Below are 22,283 nucleotides of genomic sequence, written 5' to 3' on the forward strand. Positions count from 1 at the left end.
TGGCTGCCGCGCTTGTCAACAGTTGGGCAGAAGCCTGCACGGTATCAGGTGCCCTGGGCATTCCGTGTCAGCCGGGCTAACCAGTTAGTTAGGGTCGACCTACAGGGACCATTCCCGCGGTCCCACCGAGGAAACCAGTACATCCTCGTAGCGGTAGAGTGCTTTACGCGCTACTCAGTGGCGGTGGCCATCCCCGATAAGATGGGCCTTGTGGTCGCCCGGGCATTTGTGGAACATTATGTGCTCAAACGCGGGATCGCCGAGTGAGTCATTACCTACCAAGGTAGTGAGTTAATAATAAAAAAAATGCTTCAGATAATTGTTTTCAGGATGTATGTTGATGTCGCCTTTGTTTGTCAAACCTTTGGTGGCTTGGATTTCTGGACGATTGCTTCAATCGATAAGGAAGTCAATGGGCAATCATAATTTGATGTTTTTGTATTGATTTTGATTTTGTTTACTGAATTCGCTGAAGTGAAAGGCTTTGCCTAGTAATGAATATAGATTTTGAAAGGGATTTTAACGCTGATATTCTTGCAGATCAATAAAGACCTGATGTTTTTTCATGACTGATCGTCCGTTGTTGCTACAATGTTCATAGCAAAAAATTGAGGAGCTGAGTTTCACGTGAAGAATCTCCTTCACATAAGTATATCCTCATCTCTGTCGCCTCCGTGCCGATGTTTGCATTCAGTCAGCACTTCGAGTGGGGAGTCTCTTCTCTCTAGTTCCCTGTTGTGCCGCATCCTTTACCACATATCCCATCAATTTCTTTGCATACGAGGCGACACTATTAAAAGTAGTGCGTTCCACTACAAATACACACACGAGTACACACATACACTCGCATATACATACACCCACACACAATTGAATATTCCCGTTTCCTATCTGTTATTTCACCTCCTTTGCCCAGTCTCGCTTTCGTTCTTTCTCTCTTCCTACCCCTTTGCACCACGGAGCAAAATCCCTCTCCACATTAGACTTTCACCCTCTCTTTCCCCCTTTTGATCTGCCCACAGGTCCTTTCTCTTTTCCATTGCTTTTTATCTCCCACTGCCTCCACCACCTACCGGTGTCTTCTCCCGACTCTCCCATTACCCCGATCCACTTCATCCTACAACCCTAATTCCTGACCCAGCTCCCACGTCTCGCATTCTATGTGCACCTAACTACATCTCTACCCCAGCCCGACGCTGTGCTCCTCATTCAGCTCAACTCTCCGGCCACCACACATCTGCCCCTACCACCACTCACATACCCTCAGCTATGCCCATTTTACCACTTCACGCATGTGCCCCCATTCCCCACTACATCTCATCCACGTTGCACCCATCAGACTCACTCACCATCACATTCCACCTTGTTCCGCCTTCCCCACGCCAAGAACATCAGCAGCTCTATTCCCAGCCAATGTCCCTCCATCCATTTCGTCACCTCCCTCACCGACAGCTGCTCCACCCCACCGTCATAAGGAGAATAGAAATCACAGCGGTGTTCAAATACACATGCACGAGTGTGCACACGCACGGGTGTGCACACGCACGAGTGTGCACACGCACCAGTGCGATCCGGGTTAGTGATCGCACGTCCTCGGCGTAGTCTCGGAAGTCCTCGCCGGGTTGGCGTCGGCGCGCCTCTAAGGCCGTCTTTGCCCGTATCGCGTTGCGCGTGCCGAAACGCAGGTCTAATCTACGCATTAGTTCTTCTAGTTGGGTTTGCGCGCTTTCGGGTAGTGCCTCTACAAAGTCGGCTGCCCGCCCATCTAGGTTCAATGTAAGTTGTCGTAACGCCTGCGCGTCCGACCAGCCATTAAGCTCTTTAGCCCCTATGATATTGCGGGAAAACGCTTTCCATGTAGGGGTCCCCTGGCCGGTGAACACATGCCTTACCTTTGCGTGGAGTAGCGCGCCACTTTCCCGTGAAGATGGGAGGGTTCGTACGACTTCTGACACCAAATTGTTGGGGCCGCTGGTCCCCGAAGTCCCTCCCTGCTGCGTGCCTATGGCAGGGGCTCCGCCGTTCGCCGACCCCTCGCTACTCTGCGAGCAGCTGCTGCCGTCGCTGGGCTCATCGCCCGACGGCTCTCCTCCCTGGTTCGCTCCTCCACGAGCTCGTGTGAGAGGCATAGCTCGCTGCTCGCTCTCGTTCACCTGTAAACGATGCGTTGTCTCTCCACCAATCACGCGCTCTAAACGGGGGTCAGGGGTCGGAGGGCAAATGACGCTGCCCTCACACCGCGCGAGTCCCTGCGGCGATAGACGGAGCGGGTACCTGTGGACGCACCGACCCCTTCCCCCACGCTACGAGCGCACACACCTGCACACACGCGACACCCACTCTTGCGCCGCTCTGCGCAGTGCTCCCACGTGGCGAGCCGCTGTATACACAGCACCACACGCGTTCCCACTTCTCAGCGAGATCACACGGGGACACGATCAGCTATTAATGATTTATTATCTGCTACCTGGAACTGGTTGTTGAGTCAGTATGAATCGACGAGGCTGGCCTACGCTGATACCTTCCTGCCTATTCCCGAGTTATCTGCCTATGATCCTAACTCACCTTCTTACTCACTGTTAGGTGCCCACGGCGGTCCGTTGATCCCGTGCTCACAGCGTACCTCGATGTGTCGCATGGACGTCCGGGTCGCTGGGCTGGAGAGCGTCTTGTGGCCTGATGCTGGAGTAAGAGAGACAGATCTCCTGTTTTCGCCCCCTTTTATCCTAATTCCCGGACTCAGGCCCCCCCCCCTTTTCCCACATACTCTTCACCCCCCCTCCTACCATGTGTGGGGCAGGTGCTGTTCAATCGCTTTCTTATGCAGGATTGTCGTAGTTATGCACATTATGCGGCGGCGTCCACTCCAACTATGCTCCCCTTCTTACCCCGTCGATCCTTGCGTATGTGGGGTGTGTGTGGTGTGCAGGATTTTCGTAGTTATGCACATTATGCGGCGGTGCTCACTCCAACTATGCTCCTCTTCTTGCCCCGTCGATCCTTGCGTGTGTGGGGTGTGTGTGGTGCATTTCACCCGCGGTGGCCGAATGGCCCCTCGCTGCGACCTTGCAATCTTAATGCCGATCGCAGCGCCGCGAAGTAGCATCGGGGGAGGTCGTCCAATTCCCTGGTCACCGGAAACCGTGAAAGTTTATCCCGATAAGGGTTTCTCAGATTAAAACCGGTCAGCCAGGTGACTTCCCCTCGGAGCTGTTCATGTGAGGTGAGGTGAGGGGGAAGCGGGGTTGGCTCCGTCGCTTGGTGGTGGCGAGGTCGTAGCTAGGGCGCCTGCTGAACGGCTTCATGGCGGCGGCATCACACGTGTCTCGCTGTCTCAGCGACAGAGGTCGCAACTGGGTACCCGATACCCGTACCCTACCCGATACCCGTCTACCCGTACCCGGTCGGGTACGGGTACCCGTTTGCGACCCTGGTGCGGCCGGGTACGGGTACGGGTAGACCGTGAGTCACTGGTGAGTAACTGTTTGTCACTCATTTCCCAACGTCTTGTCACTTCTCACAATTCAAGTTCCTAGAATCAACCCACCCGCGCCTGCAACATGGGTTCATCCCAGAGGTCGCAATCAGGTACCCGATACCCGTAGCTTACTCGTACCCGGCCGGGTATGGGTAGGGTACGGGTACGGCCGGGTACGGGTACCCGTTTGCGGCCCTGGTGCGGCCGGGTATGGGTACGGGTAAGGAATCAAAACCCATTTGCGACCTCTGCTCAGCGGGTTGACACCACGGCAGCGCGGCATTAAGCATGCTGAAGTACAAACTGCGCTCACACCTTTAGCGTCCTACTCCTGATCTGTACAGGGCCTGTGTCTCGCTGTCTCAGCGGGTTGATATCACGGTAGCCCCGGGGGTCAAGCATGCTGACGTACGGACTGCGCTTGCCCCTAGCGACCCTATCCTAGCCTACCCAGGTCCACACAAAACTACTCTCGCCCAGGAATACTCTAACTAGCTTGGGAGGGTCCAGCTTCAGTTTCTCTTGTCTTCTGTCTTCATCATACTGCTGCTCGGGCTCGTTTCTCTGTCTTATATATCCTTCGTGACCCCTTCCAGAACATTCTCCAGAAGATCCCTCTATGATTGGCAGATACCGGTCTTTTAAATTTCGGTCCACTTCCCCCCTTAATTATCCCAATGGTCATCCTGACCCTGGCTGCTCTCGACCTTACCATGATGACGCTCACCAACCACCTCTTCTAGGTGCCGAGCGCGGACATGCAGCCTTTATCGAATATGCGCACGTTGAACCACTACGTTACCCCCCCCCCTCCCGTGATGTAAAAGCTAGCCGTCCTGGCTAACCCACAACCAACGCAAAGCGCGATTAGTGGCACGGATTAACAACAACAACATTTTCACACCGTAACGCAATCAGTGGCCCAGGTATAAACCAACAACAATAACAACAGCAGTAACATCGATCTGCTGCAAAAATAGGTGAATGTGTAGTGGAATGCTCCCTCAGTGCCCTCAACGGAAGGCCATTCCCCGGGAGCGGGTTCCAGCTGCCGGTCTGTCATCCCTGATTGGGTCAACTTGGGGCAAGGGAGGAGAACACTCGATACTTGACAAGGAGCCATGTCTCATCCTCGTTGCGACCTTCCCCTCGTGAAAGTGGTCATTCGCCGGCGCGCTGGCACTCTGCTTCCATGTGTCCTGGGGTGCATCCCGCTGTCGCAGCTGGCCGACCGGCTCCCATTCCAAGAACCTGCCAGCCAGCTCGTCCCGTGCTAATTGTAGCGGTCCTGCAGGCACACGAGGGGCAGACCTCTGAGGCGCGTCCACATGCAACCGTACCACAGGCCTGTCGGACACATCCAATATAGGCCGCTTCGGAATGGGGGATGACGCATCATACGGAGGAACGAATTTATTTAGGCGCGACAGGTGAACGTGCCATTGGCGCCGGCCAAAGCAAATACGTACACTCTGGTTTCCACAATCTCGACGGGACCCTTCCAGGGCCGATGGAGCTTTGGCGATGTGCCCACTGGCGCCCTGGGACAATGCAACCAGGCCTTGTCCCCCACTCGCCAGGGCTCCTGCAGGGTGCAACCGCAACAAAAAAAAACATGAACAAGAAAACATCTTAAAGTGACTATGTGCAAACAGAAAATCCAAGAAAAGACAGCAAAATATTGCAGAAAAAGCACCGTACACCAACACTGTGTGCAAAAATCCCAGTGGGATGCAAGTCAAACAACAACAACCACAAGACAACTTAGATTAAGGCCATCAGTCTAACTCTGTACTACAACAAACAAACATGGCCAAACCGAAAAACTTTTCAAAAATCACCAAAATAAAGCCATAAAAGCAATGAAACAGTGATCATAGGAACTGTGACCGAATTTTCACAATAAACGACATAAACAACATGTACTACCAAACTCTGCAGCCACAGTTGGCTGCATGAGTCACTCCACAACAGCAGGAGCATCAGTCGGAGTGTCAACATTTTTCAATGCATCTTTAAGATCAGTCAGGCCTCTCTTGCCTCTCAATCAGTCTGTCTAACATCACCTGCATGGGGACAGGTATGGCCGACGTCTTCCCCGGTGCATGCACACCCACCTCACTAGACAGGGGCCTCGGGCTCTCATCCGTACATTAAATAAAATGGTGAATACCCCGTCGAGGCATGTGGGGCCAATCTGTAAGCGGGGGGCACCCGGAACTTGCAGGTCCCAATCGTGCTGCGCTGCATTCACCTTTTGGCATAGCATAGACGTCAGTGTCCTATGCAGGCATTCGACCATCCCGTCGGTTTGCGGGTGGTACGGGGACGTCCGAATCTTTTTCGTCCCTAGCGAATCACACACCTCCTTAAGCAACTGGGAGGAAAAAATATTACCCTGTTCGGTGAATAGTTGTTCTGGTGCGCCTTTATCAAGGAGATATCCCTGCAGGAAATCCTCAGTGATTGAAACCGCAGATTGGTCCACCAATGGCCACGCCATAGGCCATCGGGTAAGGTACTCGACCCCTACAAGCAAGTATTTGTGGCCTTTCGGGGTAATGGAAAATAGACCCAAAATATCCAGGACAACAATCTCGTTAATACGGGAGACCTGTATGGATTGTAATGGCACCTGGTATGGCTGCGCAGGCGCCTACCGCCAAGCGCACTCGTGGAAAGATATAATGAATTGATGCACGTCGTTTTGCATACCTGGCCAATAAAAATCTTTGCACATGGTCAATGCGGTCTTTTTTTCATCCAAATGCATACGTTTTTCGTGTGTATCATGAATGAGCTTGCCCCGCAGACACAAGGGCACAACAATGCAGAACTTCTGCAGTTCGACATCCCATCGCACGAGGAGTCCATCGACAAGCTGAAGCAAAGGGCGATCCTCTGAACCGTTAGAGTGAGAAGCCCAAAGCCTCATCTTGGTCAAGGAGAAATCCTCCACTTGCAGGCGCCTCCAATTGGCCAATGCATGGCCCAATATGCCGTTTCTCTGCGCGAGCAACCCATCAGCTTGGACCGAATCGGCTGCGTCGGCCATCACCGGAGCCGCCTGCAGCTGTGGACCGCACCGTAATGAGCCTTCTGCACACCTACAGGAGCCTGATGGCTGCGGCAATCGTGACAATGCGTCTGCGTTGACATGACGCATCCCCTTCCTTTGTTGGACCATAAAATAATATCCTCACAGGATTTTGAGCCAACGGGCCATTTGGCCGGAGGGCTGGTCAACACACAAGGAGTACTGCAGTGCCGCATGGTCAGTGCGGACCAAGAAATCCCTGCCGTACAAGTACGGCAGGTACAGTTGTATGAAGTGCACGATGGCCAGCAGCTGCTTGCATGTTGCGCAATATCGTTGCTCTGCAGGAAACAACACGTGGCCGCCGTATGCTACAACATTCTCAACACCGTTGACCGTTTGTGACAAGACGGCAGCTATGCCAGTGTCACTGGCATCGGTGTCGAGGGTAAACATCCTGGAAAAATCTGGGTATCCAAGCGGCGGTGTGTCTACCAATGCGCCTCGAAGCATCTCAAATGAACGCTGTTCCTCTTCGCCCCACAGGAACTGCTGACTCTTAGTGGTCAAAGTATGCAGTGGCCTTGCGAACGTTGGAAATTTTTTGACAAATCAGCGGTAGTACGACACAAAACCCACAAAGCTACGTACCTCTGACACTGTGTTCGGGACGAGCCACGTGTGTACACAGCTCGTTTTGTCCAGATCGGTAGCGACTCCCGATGCGCTAACAACATGATCCTAATATTTAACAGATGTTTTCAGCAATTGGCACTTTTGGGGCTTAAATTTCAATTTGGCGTCCCACACTAAGCCAAATACGGCAAGCAATCGCTGTAAATGCTCGTCAAAATTTTTACTGCAAACAATGACGTCGTCTAGATATATCAAACATGATTCTCACTGCAATCCGGACAATACGAGCTCCATTAGACGTTGGAAGGTGGACAGCGCGGAGTGGAGTCCCATTGGGAGCACATTGAAATGGAACAACCCTTGCAGTTTTCAGAAGGCTGTTTTCAGCTTGCACTCCTCGTCTAGGGGCAGTTGACAAAAGCCCGATAAGAGATTGAGGGTCGAGAAGAATTTCGCACCAGACAGTGCGTCCAACGAGTCGTCAATGCGTGGAAGCGGGTATGCATTGGCAACCGAAATCTTATTAATTTTTTTTTAAATAGACACAACATTGCAGGGAGCCATCGCGTTTTTTAACCTGCACGATGGGCGCCCCCCATGGGCTGGTGGAGAGAGAGACGATCACCTGTTCCAGCATTTCATTCACAGTTTTCTGAATGTAGTCTTTTTCCAGTGGGCTCATTCTATGAGAATTTAGCTGAATTGGGGGCGCATCCCTCGTGTCGATGTGATACCGCAACAGGGATGTCCGACCAAAATCACATTTTCCCGAACTGAAAACATTTCTAAATTCCAAAAGTAGTTTATGGAGACGCGACCGCTGCTCACGTGTCAGATCGTGATTATACTCATACAACCCCCGCAATCATTCGGGCTCCTCATCACACGGCGGCAGTGCATCCCCCACTCCCGTTGCCATGCACACCTCCACGTCCGAACCTGACACTGCCGTTGCGTGTGCCAACAAGGTTCCCTCTTGAATGACAATGGGCTCGTGCCCCCACATCGACAATCTGCATGAATGGGTCGCGATTTTCTGACACCACTGTTAAAGCCCCAACCAAGAGGGTGTCCGTGACACAGCACTCGAATGGGTTAGCAATACCCCTTCAAGCTGGTTTCTCAAAAGCATTTTCATGGCTCGTGGAACATGCACCATGTGGCTAACCACAGCCTGCACCATGGCGTTTACTGCCTTTAATTTAGACGGACTTCCCAAGAATTTGAGGCACTTCCCAGAAGGCATTTCCAAACAACCCGTCTCTATGGAGATCTTGAGAGGCATCCTTTGCAAGAAATCTGTGCCCAATAAACACGGCACAGCCAGGGCTTTGGAAACCAGGATGTGTCCCATCACACAATCATCCCCAATTTGAACTGTGGCAAGCAAGCGGCCCAAAATCTCCCGGCTACCCCCATTTGCTGCTATACATGGCCCATCAACCGGCTCCAAAGCCTGGGGTGAGGTTGGCAACGAGCGAAAAGTATGTAAAGAAATGAGGGTTGCCGAAGCCCCCGTGTCGACAATGACCCTGACCTCCATTCCTTTAATAAGCGCCATTACATCTGACAAACCCGGCGCGGCACCCAGAACACGATTCGCTAACGTGCCCCACACAACACCGTCACTCGCTCCGTGTGAATGAGCAGGTACAGGGTGAGGCAGCGTGGATTTGTGATGCTAAGGAAATGGCCGTGTATTCGATGGGTTGCGACTTGACTGTGGTCCTCGGAATGGGGGGAAACTGCGGCTGTAGTCGTCCGGCGCCCTTGGAGGAGCACCCTTGCATCGCCAGCAGTTGTGGGCGAGATGTTCTCTCCGTCTGCATTCGTAGCACACGCGCGAGCGCCACCTCCTTACTCTCCCTTCCACTAAAACTCCCGTACATCACCCGACAGACCGGCTACATTAACCAGATAAAAATTTTTTATTCAGAACAAACAAGAAGCTATCAGTGGATGAAATCATTAACAACAAACCGATAACCAGCACCTACCCAACCACTGACAACATACAACTTACATATGTGAACCTGTTTCAAATGAAATCCCCAACATATGACTATTCCAGCATACCCGAATTTAATCAGGCACCGATTAGCATAGTGGATACAATAACACTCAAGGAATTAGTACAGAATTTAAGGAGCACCAGAGTAACGTCCCCCGGTCCAGATAACATTACCATCACTAATTTACAGTATCTCCCCATCACATATCGCGCTAGCATTATACATTTAATTTTAAAGTTGCAAGTTCTACCAGAAATCTGGAAATGAAATCGAACCACCCTCATACCAAAAACTTTTGAAGATTTAACAAACCCATCAAATTAGAGACCAATCACCATAGGCTCAACTGTAGTTAGATTTATTCACAGGATATTAGCAGCTAGACTTAATCAACAATTGGAATAAGATTGCAGACAGAAGGCTTTCATTCCTGTTGAAGGTTGTTTTGAAAACAGTGCACTCATACACGACATCATTCACAACACCCGGCAAACAAATTAAAACACAAAAATAGTTTCCATAGATCTAGCTAAAGTTTCGATTCAATCAGCCATCACTCAATCACTAGAGCACTACGACTATTCAACATAACACCGGACTCCATGACCTACTTATCCAACATCTATAGCAACAACAATACAAGCATCACAGCGACCACGTACAACTAAACCGCGGAGTGAGGCAGGGTGACCCACTGTCGCCAACCCTCTTCAACATGATGTTAGATAAACTACTAGACGCACTCTCATCCTACATAGGCATCACAATAGGGAATAGGAAAATTGACTCAATGACATTTGCTGATGACCTTGTCCTATTAGCAGAAACAGATTCAGGAATGAACCAACTCCTCAAAATTACCTCAGATTTATTCCCTCACAGACACCTTAAAATTAATCCTGACAAATGCAGATCACTACAATTTATTAAACATGGAGAAAAAAAAACACTTAGTATTGCTACAACTTCATCATACTCCAATAGTATTGCTACAACTTCATCATACTCCAAAAATGGCGAAACAATCTCATCAGTATCTTATCTAACAGGAATTAAATATTTAGGAATTATCTTCGACCCGAGAGGCAAGATATCAATAAATCTTCACATTATATAGATCTGGTTAGATAGATGAGTAAAATCACCATTTAAACCGGAGAATAAAGTATATTTAATACATAATTACATTATTCCACTAACCTTTCATCAATTAATACTCGGTCAAACTACGAAGGTACTGTTACTCACCATGGATAAAAAATGTAGGCAACCTCTATATGTCTAACTTTTATACGCAGATAGCAAGAGGGGGAATGGGCATAAATAATATCACAGACTTAATTCCACTAACCATTATCAATAGATACAGTAAGATGCAGTTATCAGGGGACCAGGTCATCAGCAAATTGTCTAAGCAGCATACCTGGCAGACCATCAAACGCATTAACTCATACATATCTCCAAAACACACATCATACCACGCAAACCAGAACAAATGGGCAGAACAACTCGACAACACCAGAGATGGGAGAGGGCTAATACACTGTCAGTCTACAGCAGCTCATCACGCATGGATCAGGGGGGGGGGGGGGTAACAAAACCATCAAATCATACAGCTACATAGATATGCTGAAACTACGGATCAGTGTACTTCCAACCAAGTCACGAAGCAACCGTGGTACACTCAACCAAAGCCCATGCAGATTCAAATGCCATAACGCCAACAACCAAATATCAGAAGAAACACTTTCACACATACTACAGAAATGCACCTTCAGCCACAACACGCGCATCACCAGACACGACTCCACTGTGCATTTTTTAGCCAAAGCAGACAGGGACAAGCAATGGAAAACAATTATTGAGCCGACACTACCATGCAATACCAACAAAGCAAAACCAAACCTCATTTTAATCAAAGACAATAAGGTATTAATAGTAGATGTTGCGGTACCTTGGGAATCACGAGTGCTCACAATACCACATCAACTCAAAGTACTCAAATACGCATCAGACAACACATTACAACAATATTTTAAAAAATATATACCCAGAGAGAAAGCTAAAACGGAAGCTTTAATAATATCTGCACGAGGGGGGTGGTGTCCACAAAGCAACAATTTTGTGAATCGTATTGGGCTATCCAAGGCATCGATCAGGCTCGCTCTGATCAAAGTAATGAAGGGGTCCATAAAGATATGGTGTAATTGGAACAGGGTTACTCTCTTGCCCAGGCAAGGCAAATCCTGCCAAGTCGCAATCTGCTTTTTAGTGAATAGCAGGTACCTTTCCTGGGCTGCAAAGATACAACCACAACAAGGTTTCCGACCTTAACAGCAAATCGGGGAATTTATAAAAATAGCCAAATGCCTCGTCATCTAATTAGTGACACGCATGAATGGATTAATGAGATTCCCACCATCCCTATCTACTATCCAGTAAAACCACAGACAAGGGAACGGGCTTGGCGGAAGACCCTGTTGAGCTTGACTCTAGCCTGGCACAGTGGAAAGGCATGAGACATGTAGGATAAGTGGGAGGTGCTTGTTCCTCATTGCTCTGGGTGCCGTCGGTGAAATACCACTACTCTGATAGTTTTTTTCACTTACCCGGTGAGGTGGGGAGGCGAGCCCCACCGGGGGCTCTCACTTCTGGCTCCAAGTGCCTCCGGCACCGGAACACCATTTGCGGCGCCGGGCACGACCCGCTCCGGGGACAGTGTCTGGTGGGGAGTTTGACTGGGGCGGTACTACTGTCAAACGGTAATGCGGGTATCCTCAGGCGAGCTCAGGGAGGACAGAAATCTCCCTTGGAGCAGAAGGGCAAAAGTTCGTTCATCTTGATTTTCAGTACGAGTACAGACCATGAAAGCAGGGCCTCACAATCCTTTTGAAGCAAGAGGTGTCAGAAAAATTACCACAGGGATAACTGGCTTGTGGCAGCCAAGCGTTCATAGCGACGTCGCTTTTTCATTCTTCGATGTCGGCTCTTCCTATCATTGTGAAGCAGAATTCACCAAGCGTTGGATTGTTCACCCACTAATAGGGAACGTGAGCTGGGGTTAGACCTTTGTGAGACAGGTTACTTTTACCCTACTGATGCTGTGTCGTCGCAAGAGTAATCCTGCTCAGTACAAAAGGAACTGCAGGTTCAGACATTTGGCGTGTGCGCTTGCCTGAGGAGCCAACGGTGCGACGCTACCATCCAAGAGATTATGACTGGGCGCCTCTAAGTCCGGATCCCCTCTAGACGCGACGATACTGTTGTGCCCGGATCTTTGGTTAGACTCTCATAGACAGGTGGACTCCTGCCCGGTGCGGAATTCCGCATGACCTTGGTTTCGAGGCGCCGCCGCAGCAAGCATTCAGCGTCCCTCTCCTCTGTCGCTTGATAGCACATTCACGGGGAAGCCAGGTGCCAAATCATTAGTAAATGACCTGGTTCTGGCTCGGGGTTTCGTAAGTAGCAGAGCAGCTTCCTAGCTGCGATCTACTGAAAGTCAGCACTTGAGATAAGGCTTTCCCTGGCGCCACCCATGGGGAACGCGGCTCATAAAAGGGCTACGCCATACGCGGGAGCAATTGTGTGACAATTAGTCTTTCTTTTTGAGCATCACATTCCTCTTCGAATACAAAAGCAGTCGGCTGAATCGTTGCTAAAATGCCAGTAACCGAGCGGCTTCCTCATCATAAAAGTACACGCAGCAACATCTCCGTGAAAAACAGGGGTCTCGGCGGATTTTTCTCGGCCGGAAAACTGGTGAGATGATCCGCCTGGCCATGCTCTGCATGGGTCGGTAGTCGTCCCGGGATGGTAAATCTCGCTGCAATTTGTTGGTATTTTCTTGAAAAAAATTGGTCAATTTTGGGGGGACCGACTGTCAGAGTATGATGAAACTTGTGTGTCCAGGTCGGAATGAGGTCTCCAAAAAGAGGCAATGAAAACTATTTCATGACTGCATTTGTTTTATTTTGTGAAGAGCAAAAAACGTTCGTCTCCATAGGACATAGTGTTAAGTGGTCGCTCGTCCATTTCACTTCGCAAAGCTAAATGACTCATATCGTTGGATCCCTCTCGCAGACGCTTGTGAGACATTTCGTTCCAGAGTTTGGGAATTTGTATATGGAAGACTTTGAACCAAAAGCAAAAGCATCAAGCACACTAAAAACTCTATTTTTGGTTTAGATATCTAGATGAAACATTCGTGTTCTGGCCACACAATAAAGATGCACTTAATTAATTCTAAATCATCTCAACTCGCAAAAGCCATTTATCTAGTTCACTATGGACGTGGAGGTTGATAAAACTCTCCCATTTCTGGATATCTGCTCAGAGGCGGCAGAAACGATAACACACAGCGTTTTACCGAAATAAAGCGCCCACTGATGCCTATCTGAATGAAGTCATACCACCACCTCACACAGAAACCCTCTCTCATTAAGACGATCATGCATCGGGCTAAGAATGTGTCAGATAGTCAACGTATGAGGAGTGAGATTAAACATGTGTAGTGTCAGCAATTCAGAGACTGAGTCTCTAGGAGGCACCGTCTTTATTCACAACTTCCACGGTCTCGTCTTCACATTCTCCACCGTCACTTAGCCTAGCCTGTACACAACCCTAACCGTCAAACACTAATGGTGCTGACTGAGATAGGTAACAACTTCCAGCAGCGAAATATATCGTGAAGATGGCAGCGACGACGGCGACGAGACGACAACAACGACGAGACGAGTCCACTCCCAGAACCGGCCGCCCTGAGCCCCCCGCTCTCGGCTCTTTTATGCTACCCAGCACGGCCTGGCTCTGCCCTGACCACACCTCCATTTTCGAACCCGCTAGTAATTTCCAGGGGCCTCCAGATTGCGTCCTCCGTGACCCTTACCCTAGTTCCCCTCTCTGCCCACACCCCGTGCATGCCCTCACCGGCGTGTGTACTGTCTGTCCACAACAGCTGTCGCTGCTGTCCACCAGCCAGCGCTATTACACTACACTTATGTGATGAGGTGAAAAAGAATCCATCCTCCAACATTCAGTTTGTCCGATGTGTGTTTGCGGAGGGAGGGGGGGTATGAAAAGTTTTGCTTGTTTGTGAAAGTGGGAGCTGGAGCATCCCTAAATATGATATGAAAAGTGATACAAGTATGGGCATGATTCATTCAACAAAGTATCTAGGTTTGATCTGCTCCAGATTATGCAAACGAGAGTGTTAAAAAAGGCAACACAAAGAGCACTTTTGGGGAGTCAGAGAAATGAAGACTCACGCGGCAAGAACAGGAACCAGCCATCAGCCAACAACCACCAGCACGAAGCACTGAACATCTGTCGGAGTGTGGAGCAACCAAACCTAGTGCAGCAGGAGGGTCTGGTCCACTGCTGGAATATGGAGGAACCACACCCACTGCTACAGGAACCTCAAGCAGTGCCACCCCAGAAACTGCGAATGCCATACCCCGAGCTGAGTGTACTGTACGGAGAGGCATCTGAGCAGTGTGTCTACTGCTGGAGTGCGGGGACACGCCACGCCGAGGGCCACAGAGTCTCTTTTGGCTGCGAGTTGTAAGACGGCCACGCCCTCTCTATCGTGACCACACTGAGGGGCAAAGGAGCCACATCCACTCGTCTGGCCTCACAAACTCCCACTGTTATAGGTAAGACTCTAGATCAAGGGACGCTGTTACCAAAACCCCGAATACGGATCTCCAATGCACCTGACCCCCGATCAAGTGGCTAGTGTCAGGTGGCGAGAAATACATGGCAGAAGCATACCGCTCCTCCACTCAAAGGTGGACCTGGCTAGGCCAAAAACTATGGGACTGTGGGAGAAACCGCTCTGTCAACCTATCCCCCCCACCTAAAAGTAGGCACACATTTGGTGTACCCCTTCGACATGCCCGAGATCGCACCCACTAAAAAAAACGAGTTTAAATTTACGCATGGAACATACGTCACTAATGAGAGGAGAGTAAAATTCTCTAATTCCCCCGGACTGCCCCAGGTGCCCATAAGGCACCACCTCAAAATATATTTTCATGCCTTTTGGACATGTCCTGACGTGGTAAAACCATATGCAGACATCACTAGACACGTTAACACAGTCAGCAACACAAACTCTGTACAACCACTCGACTCCAAACCCCCCTTTCATTTCAAAGACACATCCCACTTCAGGCCTTGAAACATCTCGACTGGGAAGGTCATACTGAGCAATTGGAAGGACTCTTACCCTCCCTCCCTAAAACATTGGTAACATTGATTGTACACACTGGCCTAAATGGAACATATCGGTTATAAAAAGGAGGCAGAATCGAAAACAATCTTGAAACCACTTCCTTTTCTGCCCACCCAATCGAGCCCCTCTCCGGATGTACCACGGAGTAGGAACCGAGACAGAGGAGAGCAGTAGTCACCCCGGAGCCCCCGTTATTGGCGCAGAGAGGGGGCGGTGTGACGGGAAGCTGGCAGGCTCACAACACCCTAACGGCCTAACTCATCTAACACGTGGCAGCTAGTCCATAGCACCCTCCCCCCACTTACGCCTCCCAAATAATGTTTTTCTTGCTATGCTCCCTCTCACCCTCTCCCTCTCCCCCGTTAGGAAATGGCTCCATCTCCATAAAGCCTGCCCATATAATGGAACTGTAAACCCAGAAGACCCTAACCGTTCAGCCGATCGCATACACCCTCCGTGGAGGCCGTGTACTGTAAGTTACGGACATGTACAATTGCTCAATAAAAATGTATAAATGGATAAAAAGTGCACGTAGCCTGGCACAAAGCTCCGTGGTAACGTCACCACCACTCATTAGGGAATGTGCGTGAGCGTGTGTTTGGAGCGGTGGCACAGTGGTTAGCGCACTGCACTATGAACCAGGCAGACCTGAGTTCGATTCTCACTCACGACTACCACGATAAACCCCAGTAACGAGTATCTGAACCGCTCCTAGGTCTCCCATAGGTTGACTCAGCCTCAAATGAGTATCTGATACGATGTGTATATATTGGTGCTGGGGAGACAAATGCGGTCGGGCGTGGTGCTGGTCACCCACCCCCTCTTGTGCCGTGCCGGCCTTCATAGGTGCTCCTCATTAACAGCACTTGTCCTACATTGTGTGGGCTACACAGGGGAGCTTTGTATTTATCTGTGTCTGGGTCTGCTTCAGTCCCGGATGTAATCGATATTTCCATTGATTTAAAAAAAAACTTCAACGGAGTTCAACTTACAACGCCAAACGCATTGTCAACATCATCAGATATCAGAAACATCAGCAGCAGCCTTATAGACATTGAGAACAGCATCAGCACATCAACAACATCATCATCACATGAACAATATCATTACATGAAACTAAGTCCGCATCATCGCAAGAACTATCAATACAACAATCACCAACATCACCATCAGGACAGGTGAGTCATTGTGTTGTTAGTGGTTGCGATGTCGATAATGATTAGCACGGTGGGCTACATACTGAGCGAAAGAACGTCAAGATACTTACATGACGATACTGATGACGATGTTGTTTAACGACGTTGATGATGCTGAAACAGACGTTGATGATGATGCTGATTTTGTAGATTGAGTTTGTCGTTGCTACTGTAGTGCTTACGATGTCAATTGTGTTGATTCTGATAATGATGATATTAATGATGCTCATGATACTGCTGATGATGCTGCAGATGATGATGTTCTTCATATCATTCACCTTCGTCAAATAGAGCAATCATGAGTGCATTTGTGGAGAAAATAAGCAACACAGCCGTAGAAAAGCAGTCGAATCACCTCTTTCAATATTAATAGTATTTGTACACATCCAATTAAATTAGTGTAACACTCTAGAGCGATATCTAAAAACAGTGTATCAACGGCATTCATGTGTGAATAAGTAGGTGGATGGACAAGTGAGTGGGCGAGTGAGTTGGTAGATAGGTGAGTGAGTGAGTGGGTGAGTAAGTGAGTGGGTGAGTAAGTGGGTGGGTGGGTGAGTGAGTGGGCGGGTGGCTAAATGAGTGAGTGGGTGAATAAGTAGGTGAGTGGGTGGAAGGGATAGTGAGTAAGTGGGCGGGTGGCTGAGTGAGTGGTTGGGTAAGTCAGAGAGAGCGTGCGAGTGGATCGGTGAGTAAGTGAAGCTTGTGAGTGAGTGGGTGCGTAAATTAATGAGTAGGTGAGTGGATGGATGAATGAGTAGGTGCGTGAGTGAATGAATGAATAAGTGAGTGAGTGGGTGAGTGAATGAGTGGGTGGGTGAGTGTGTGATGCGCCTAGTGCAGTAATCATGATTAGCTTAGGTGCATGCCAGCTTGCTTGCATGCCTGCCTGCTGCTCTGCTTGCATGTTTGCTATGTTTTGCTACCCATGCTGTCAAACGCTGCCGTTGGCTAGCCGTCATGGTGAAACAGGGTGTAGAGTGCGTAAGTCTTTTTGCCAATACAGAGCCTCTCCATCACCAAGTCTCCTACTCTACCTCCCCGTTGGCAGCCCCGGGTTACTGGTGTACCGCTACACTAGGCCAAACCGGTAGGGTATCACGGAGCTGTAGTGGTCCCCAAAGGCATTTACAACTTGCCAACCACTGCCCCACTGCCTTGTGGGTAAACTTCAACTGGGGGAGAAACCCCCTGACTCCAAGTCTGTGGTGGGGACCTGCAATGGAGGTGTTCAACAAATCGGATTTCCGGCAGTCCCCTGCAGCTCTGGCCATACGTCTGTTTGCTTTGAGTGAAGATGGCGGGCATAGGTAGTGCACACCCCTAGCCTCACCTGAATCCACTCCTCGCGCAGGCCTCTTGCTCCAACCTCCCCTTCCCCCCATCTTTTAAAGCCCTGCGGCAACAGCGAATGGCAGAAGGTGCAGTTCAAAGGATGTGACTGGGAGCATCTAGCCAAACTCTGCAAGTAGGCGGCAATGCAGTGTAGGTCGCCGAGACACGGGATGGAACAGCATCGTGTCTCCTTGGCAGCTTCCATCGTGTTTGAGCAACCCCCACACTGCTCACCCCTGATATGGAAGGACCTAGAAGAGGTGGACTATAAATTGACTGTTCCATTCACTCCGGGTGGTTAGCTGCTAACACCGGAGTGTCCCATTCAGCGGCCGAAAGTCAAGGAAATCCAAGACTCGTTTGCTCCTTCAAGTTGTTTATTGGAATGTCCGCACCCTCCTGAACTCTAACGACAAAAACTGACAGAACAGAAGGACAGCCCTCGTAGCCCATGAACTCAGGAAATACATCAACATTGCAGCACTCAGTGAAACCCGCTTCAATAGAGAAGACTCTCTCAAAGAGGTTGGTGAGGGCTACACCTTCTTCTGGAAGGGTGTTCCAGAAGATGCTCGCCGCCTCCAAGAAGTGGGTTTAGTTGTGAAAACCTCAATCCTTCAATGTGTCACTGAATCCCCTGTTGGCATTTGTGAGGGACTGATAATGTGGCACATTACCTTGGCTGGGGAGGGGGGGCACATTGCCATGCTCATCGGTGCTTATGCTCCTACACTGGACACAGACAATGGCGCCAAGGAGGCTTTCTGTAAAGCTCTCGACGCTGCCATTTAAAACACACCGCGTATTGACAAGCTACTCCTCATGGGAGACTTCAATGCCGGGTATGGGCTCAGAATACCAGATCTGGGACCATGTACTAGGCCGCCACAGGGAGGGTAAGCAGGACAGCAACAGGCAGCGGCTACTCTCCCCATGCTCCGAACAACACCCAGTGATCTCCAATACCCTGCTCCAGTTGAAGGATCAAACACGAGAACCCATGGCAACACCCCCGCTCAAGACACTAGCGCCTGCTAGATTATATCATCGTCCATCAGTGCGACCAAAAGGAGGTGCTAGTGACCCTAGCCATGCGTGGGGTGGAATGTTGCGACTGATCACCGTATGATCAAAGCCAAGCTCCGAATTTATATCCATCCATGCCATCGAATGTAGGCCCCAGATAAGAGCCTCAACTGCAATGCCCTAAAAAATCCAGCTGTCACTAACAACACTGCAGCATACCCCCTCCATCAAACTCCCCGCAATCTGCCCAGACTCCGACCCCAACACCGCATAGACTGAGTTGCGCATGGCCATCCTTAAGGCAGCCTTCGAATCAGTCAGGTACACCAAAAAAGGGTCACCAAGACTGGTTCTATGAGAACGCTGCCGGCATCCACACACTGCTGCAGAACAAACGCCAAGCCCACAAAGCCGTTACTTTCCAACTCATACTCTCCTACTCTCCAGTCCGCCCTCTCCAAGGCCAAAGCAGAGTCCCAGCGTGCTCTCCGTGCCATGGATAACACCTGGTGAGTCCAAAAGGCAGATGAGATCCAAAGCCTCGCAGACACAAACAACACCCAAGGGTTTTATGATGCCATCAAAGCCCTCTATGGCCCCCCAAAACAAGCCACCGCCCCAGTCAGGTATGCTGATGGCAACACTATTTTCAAGGACTGAAAAAATATATTTGAGAGATGTTCAAAGCACTTTGATAATCTCCTCCACAACACCAACCCCACAGACCTGCTCATACTCGACGCACTCCTTGATATACCACCCATTCATGAACTCAACACTGCACCACAATTTTCTGACGTCCACCAGGCATTCAAAGGCGATTGGGTGGATGGGTAAATTAGTGTGTGAGTGGATGGTTTACTGGGTGAGTGAATGGGCGCGTGATTGAGCATGGAAGTCAGCAATTGAGTGAATTGTTGGGTGGATGAATGAGAAGGGTAAGTGGATGAACGAGTGAATAAGTGATTGAGTGGGTAGGTTGGTAATTGGGTGAATTAATGAGTGGGTGGCTTACTGGGTGAGTGAATGGGCATATGATTGAGTGGTTAAGTGAGGTGAGTGAGTTGGAGAGAGAGAGTGGTGGAATGAGTGGTTAAGCACGTGGGTCAGTAAGTAGGTGAGTAAGTGGGTAAGTTCGTGGGTGAGTGGGTGGATATATTATTGAGGGCGGGTGTATGAATGAGAAAGTGAGTCAGTTGGTGAATTAATACATAAGTGAGTGCTGGAATAGATGAGTTGGTGAGTGTGTGAATCAGTGGATGATTGGGTGTGTGGGTGAATGTGTGAGTGTGAGTGAGTGAGTAAGTGGGTAAGTGGGTGAATGAGTGAGTAAGTGGGTGGATGGGTGAGTGGGTGGGTGAGTGAATAAATGAGTGACTGTGTGAGTGAGTGGGTGAGTGGGTGAGTGAGTCGGTGAGTGAGTGGGTGACTCGTTCAGTAACTGGGTGGGTGAGCGGTGAGTGAGAGTGGGTGGTTGTGTGGGTGAGTTACTGGGAGAGTGAATTGGTGAGTGAGTGTGTATGGGTCGGTATGTTAGTGGGTATGTGGTTGAGTGAGAGAGTGAATGAGTGGGTGGGTGATTGGGTGGATGGGTCGGTGTGTAGGTGAGTAAGTGGGTGAGTGAGGGGGTAGATAGGGGAGTGGGTTAGTCGGTGAGTAAGCAAGTGGGTGATTGGATGCCTGAATAAGTGGATTGGTGAATGAGTGAATGAGTGAGTGAATGAGTGAATGAGTGAGTGGGTGGGTGAGTGGGCAAATCAGTGGGTGAGTGAGTGGGCGAGTGATTGATCGTTGGAAAGAGTGGATAAGTGAGTAATTTAGTGAGAGTGTGAATAGAGCAGATGGTAGGAGAGTGGGCGAATGAATACGTGATTGAGTGGATAGGTGACTGAATGAGGTGTGAGTGAGTGGATGGGGTGTGGGTGAGTGAGTGGATCAGTGAGTGTGTGGTTGGGCGGGTGAGATACTGGGACAGTGGGTGAGTGTGTGGGTGGGTTGGTCCGTGGGTGGGTAAGTGAGTGGATGGGTGAGTGAGTTGGTAAGTGTATAAGCTAGTGCGTTGGTGGGTAGATGAATGAGTAGGTGGAATGGTGAATGAGTGATTGAGTGGGTAGGTGGTTGGCATGGTTAGTGAATGAATACGTCGGTGGGTGCGTGAGTATGTGAGTGGGTGAGTGAATGGGCGATTCACTGGACATGTGGGGTGTGACTGAGTAAGTTATTGAGATGGTAGATGGATTAATGTGTAGTGAATACGTGAGAGTTGGTAGGTGACGAGGTGTGTGTGCGGCTGAGTGAGTGAGTGGGTGGGTGAGTTAATGAGTGAGAGTGGATGGTTTGGATGGATGAGTTACTGGGATAGTGAGTGGGTGATTTGGTAAGTGTGTGGGTGGAAGATTTAATTATTGGGTGGTCGAATGAGTGGGTGGATTAGGTTATGCATACGTGGATGATTGAGTGAGTGGTTTAGTGAGTGGTTTGGATGATTTTATGGGTGGGTCGATAAATGAGTCAGTGGGTGGTTGATTTCGTGGGTGAGTGAATAGGCACGTGAGTGTGACATTTTGCAATTTAGTTAGTTATTTCGTGGATGAATTAGTAGTTAGGTGGGTGAATATGTGAATAAGTTATTGAGTCTGTGGGTAGGTGAGATAGTGCGTGGGTGAGTGTGTGAGCCAGTAATCATCTGGCTGAGTGAGTTGTTGAGTGCATGAATGAGTGAGTTAATGGGTGAGTAAGTGAGTGGGTGGGTGAATGGTGAGTGCTTGAATGCGTGACTGGATGAGTCAGTGGGAAATCAGTAATAAATGGAGTAGGTGCGTAAGTGGGTGAGTGAATGGCCTTGTGAGTGAGTGGTTGAGTGCGTGGGTCAGTGAGTAGGAAAGAAAGTGTGTGAGTAAGTGGGTGGGTAACTGGTGAGTTGGTGAATGTGTGAATAGGTAGGTGGGTGAGTGAGTGAGTGGCTGAGTGAGTGGGTAGTAACTCAATTAGTGGGAGGGTAGGTGGATGAATGAGTAGGTGAGTGAGTGGGTGACCGAATGAACAAGTGAGTGAGGGGTTGGGTAGATGAGTGGGTGAGTTGGTGGGTATGTGGATGAGTGGGTGAGGGAGTGGTTGGGTGGGTAAGTGAATGAGTGAGCAAATGAGTGTGTGCGTGAGTGAGTGGGTGAATGAGTGAGTTCGTATCGGCGATTGAATTGACGTGTGAGTGACTGGGTACATGAGTAAATTAGTGAGAGGTTGGATGAATGAAAGGGTAGGACATTGGGTGAACAAGTGCATAATTGAGTGGATATGTGACTGTGTGACTGTTCGAGTGAGTGGGTGAGAG

At 49.6% G+C, this 22,283-nt stretch overlaps 1 protein-coding gene across 3 annotated transcripts in view; it reads left to right on the forward strand.

The window, feature by feature from the left end:
* Positions 1–16,388: 16,388 nt before the first annotated feature.
* Positions 16,389–22,283, forward strand: part of LOC133338984 (uncharacterized) — a 50,504-nt gene continuing 44,609 nt past the window's right edge. For 2 of the 3 annotated variants that reach the window (XM_061547125.1, XM_061547126.1), the window contains exon 1: positions 16,389–16,573. In XM_061547125.1, the coding sequence (XP_061403109.1) occupies positions 16,506–16,573 (68 nt within the window). In that variant the 5' untranslated portion in view covers positions 16,389–16,505. The remainder of the gene's footprint in view (positions 16,574–22,283) is intronic. The other variant, XM_061547127.1, reaches the window with a different exon arrangement.

The sequence above is a fragment of the Lethenteron reissneri genome, unplaced genomic scaffold, assembly GCF_015708825.2.
Source record: "Lethenteron reissneri isolate LAM-NWPU_2019-01 unplaced genomic scaffold, ASM1570882v1 scaffold_1639, whole genome shotgun sequence".
Lineage (NCBI taxonomy): Eukaryota > Metazoa > Chordata > Hyperoartia > Petromyzontiformes > Petromyzontidae > Lethenteron > Lethenteron reissneri.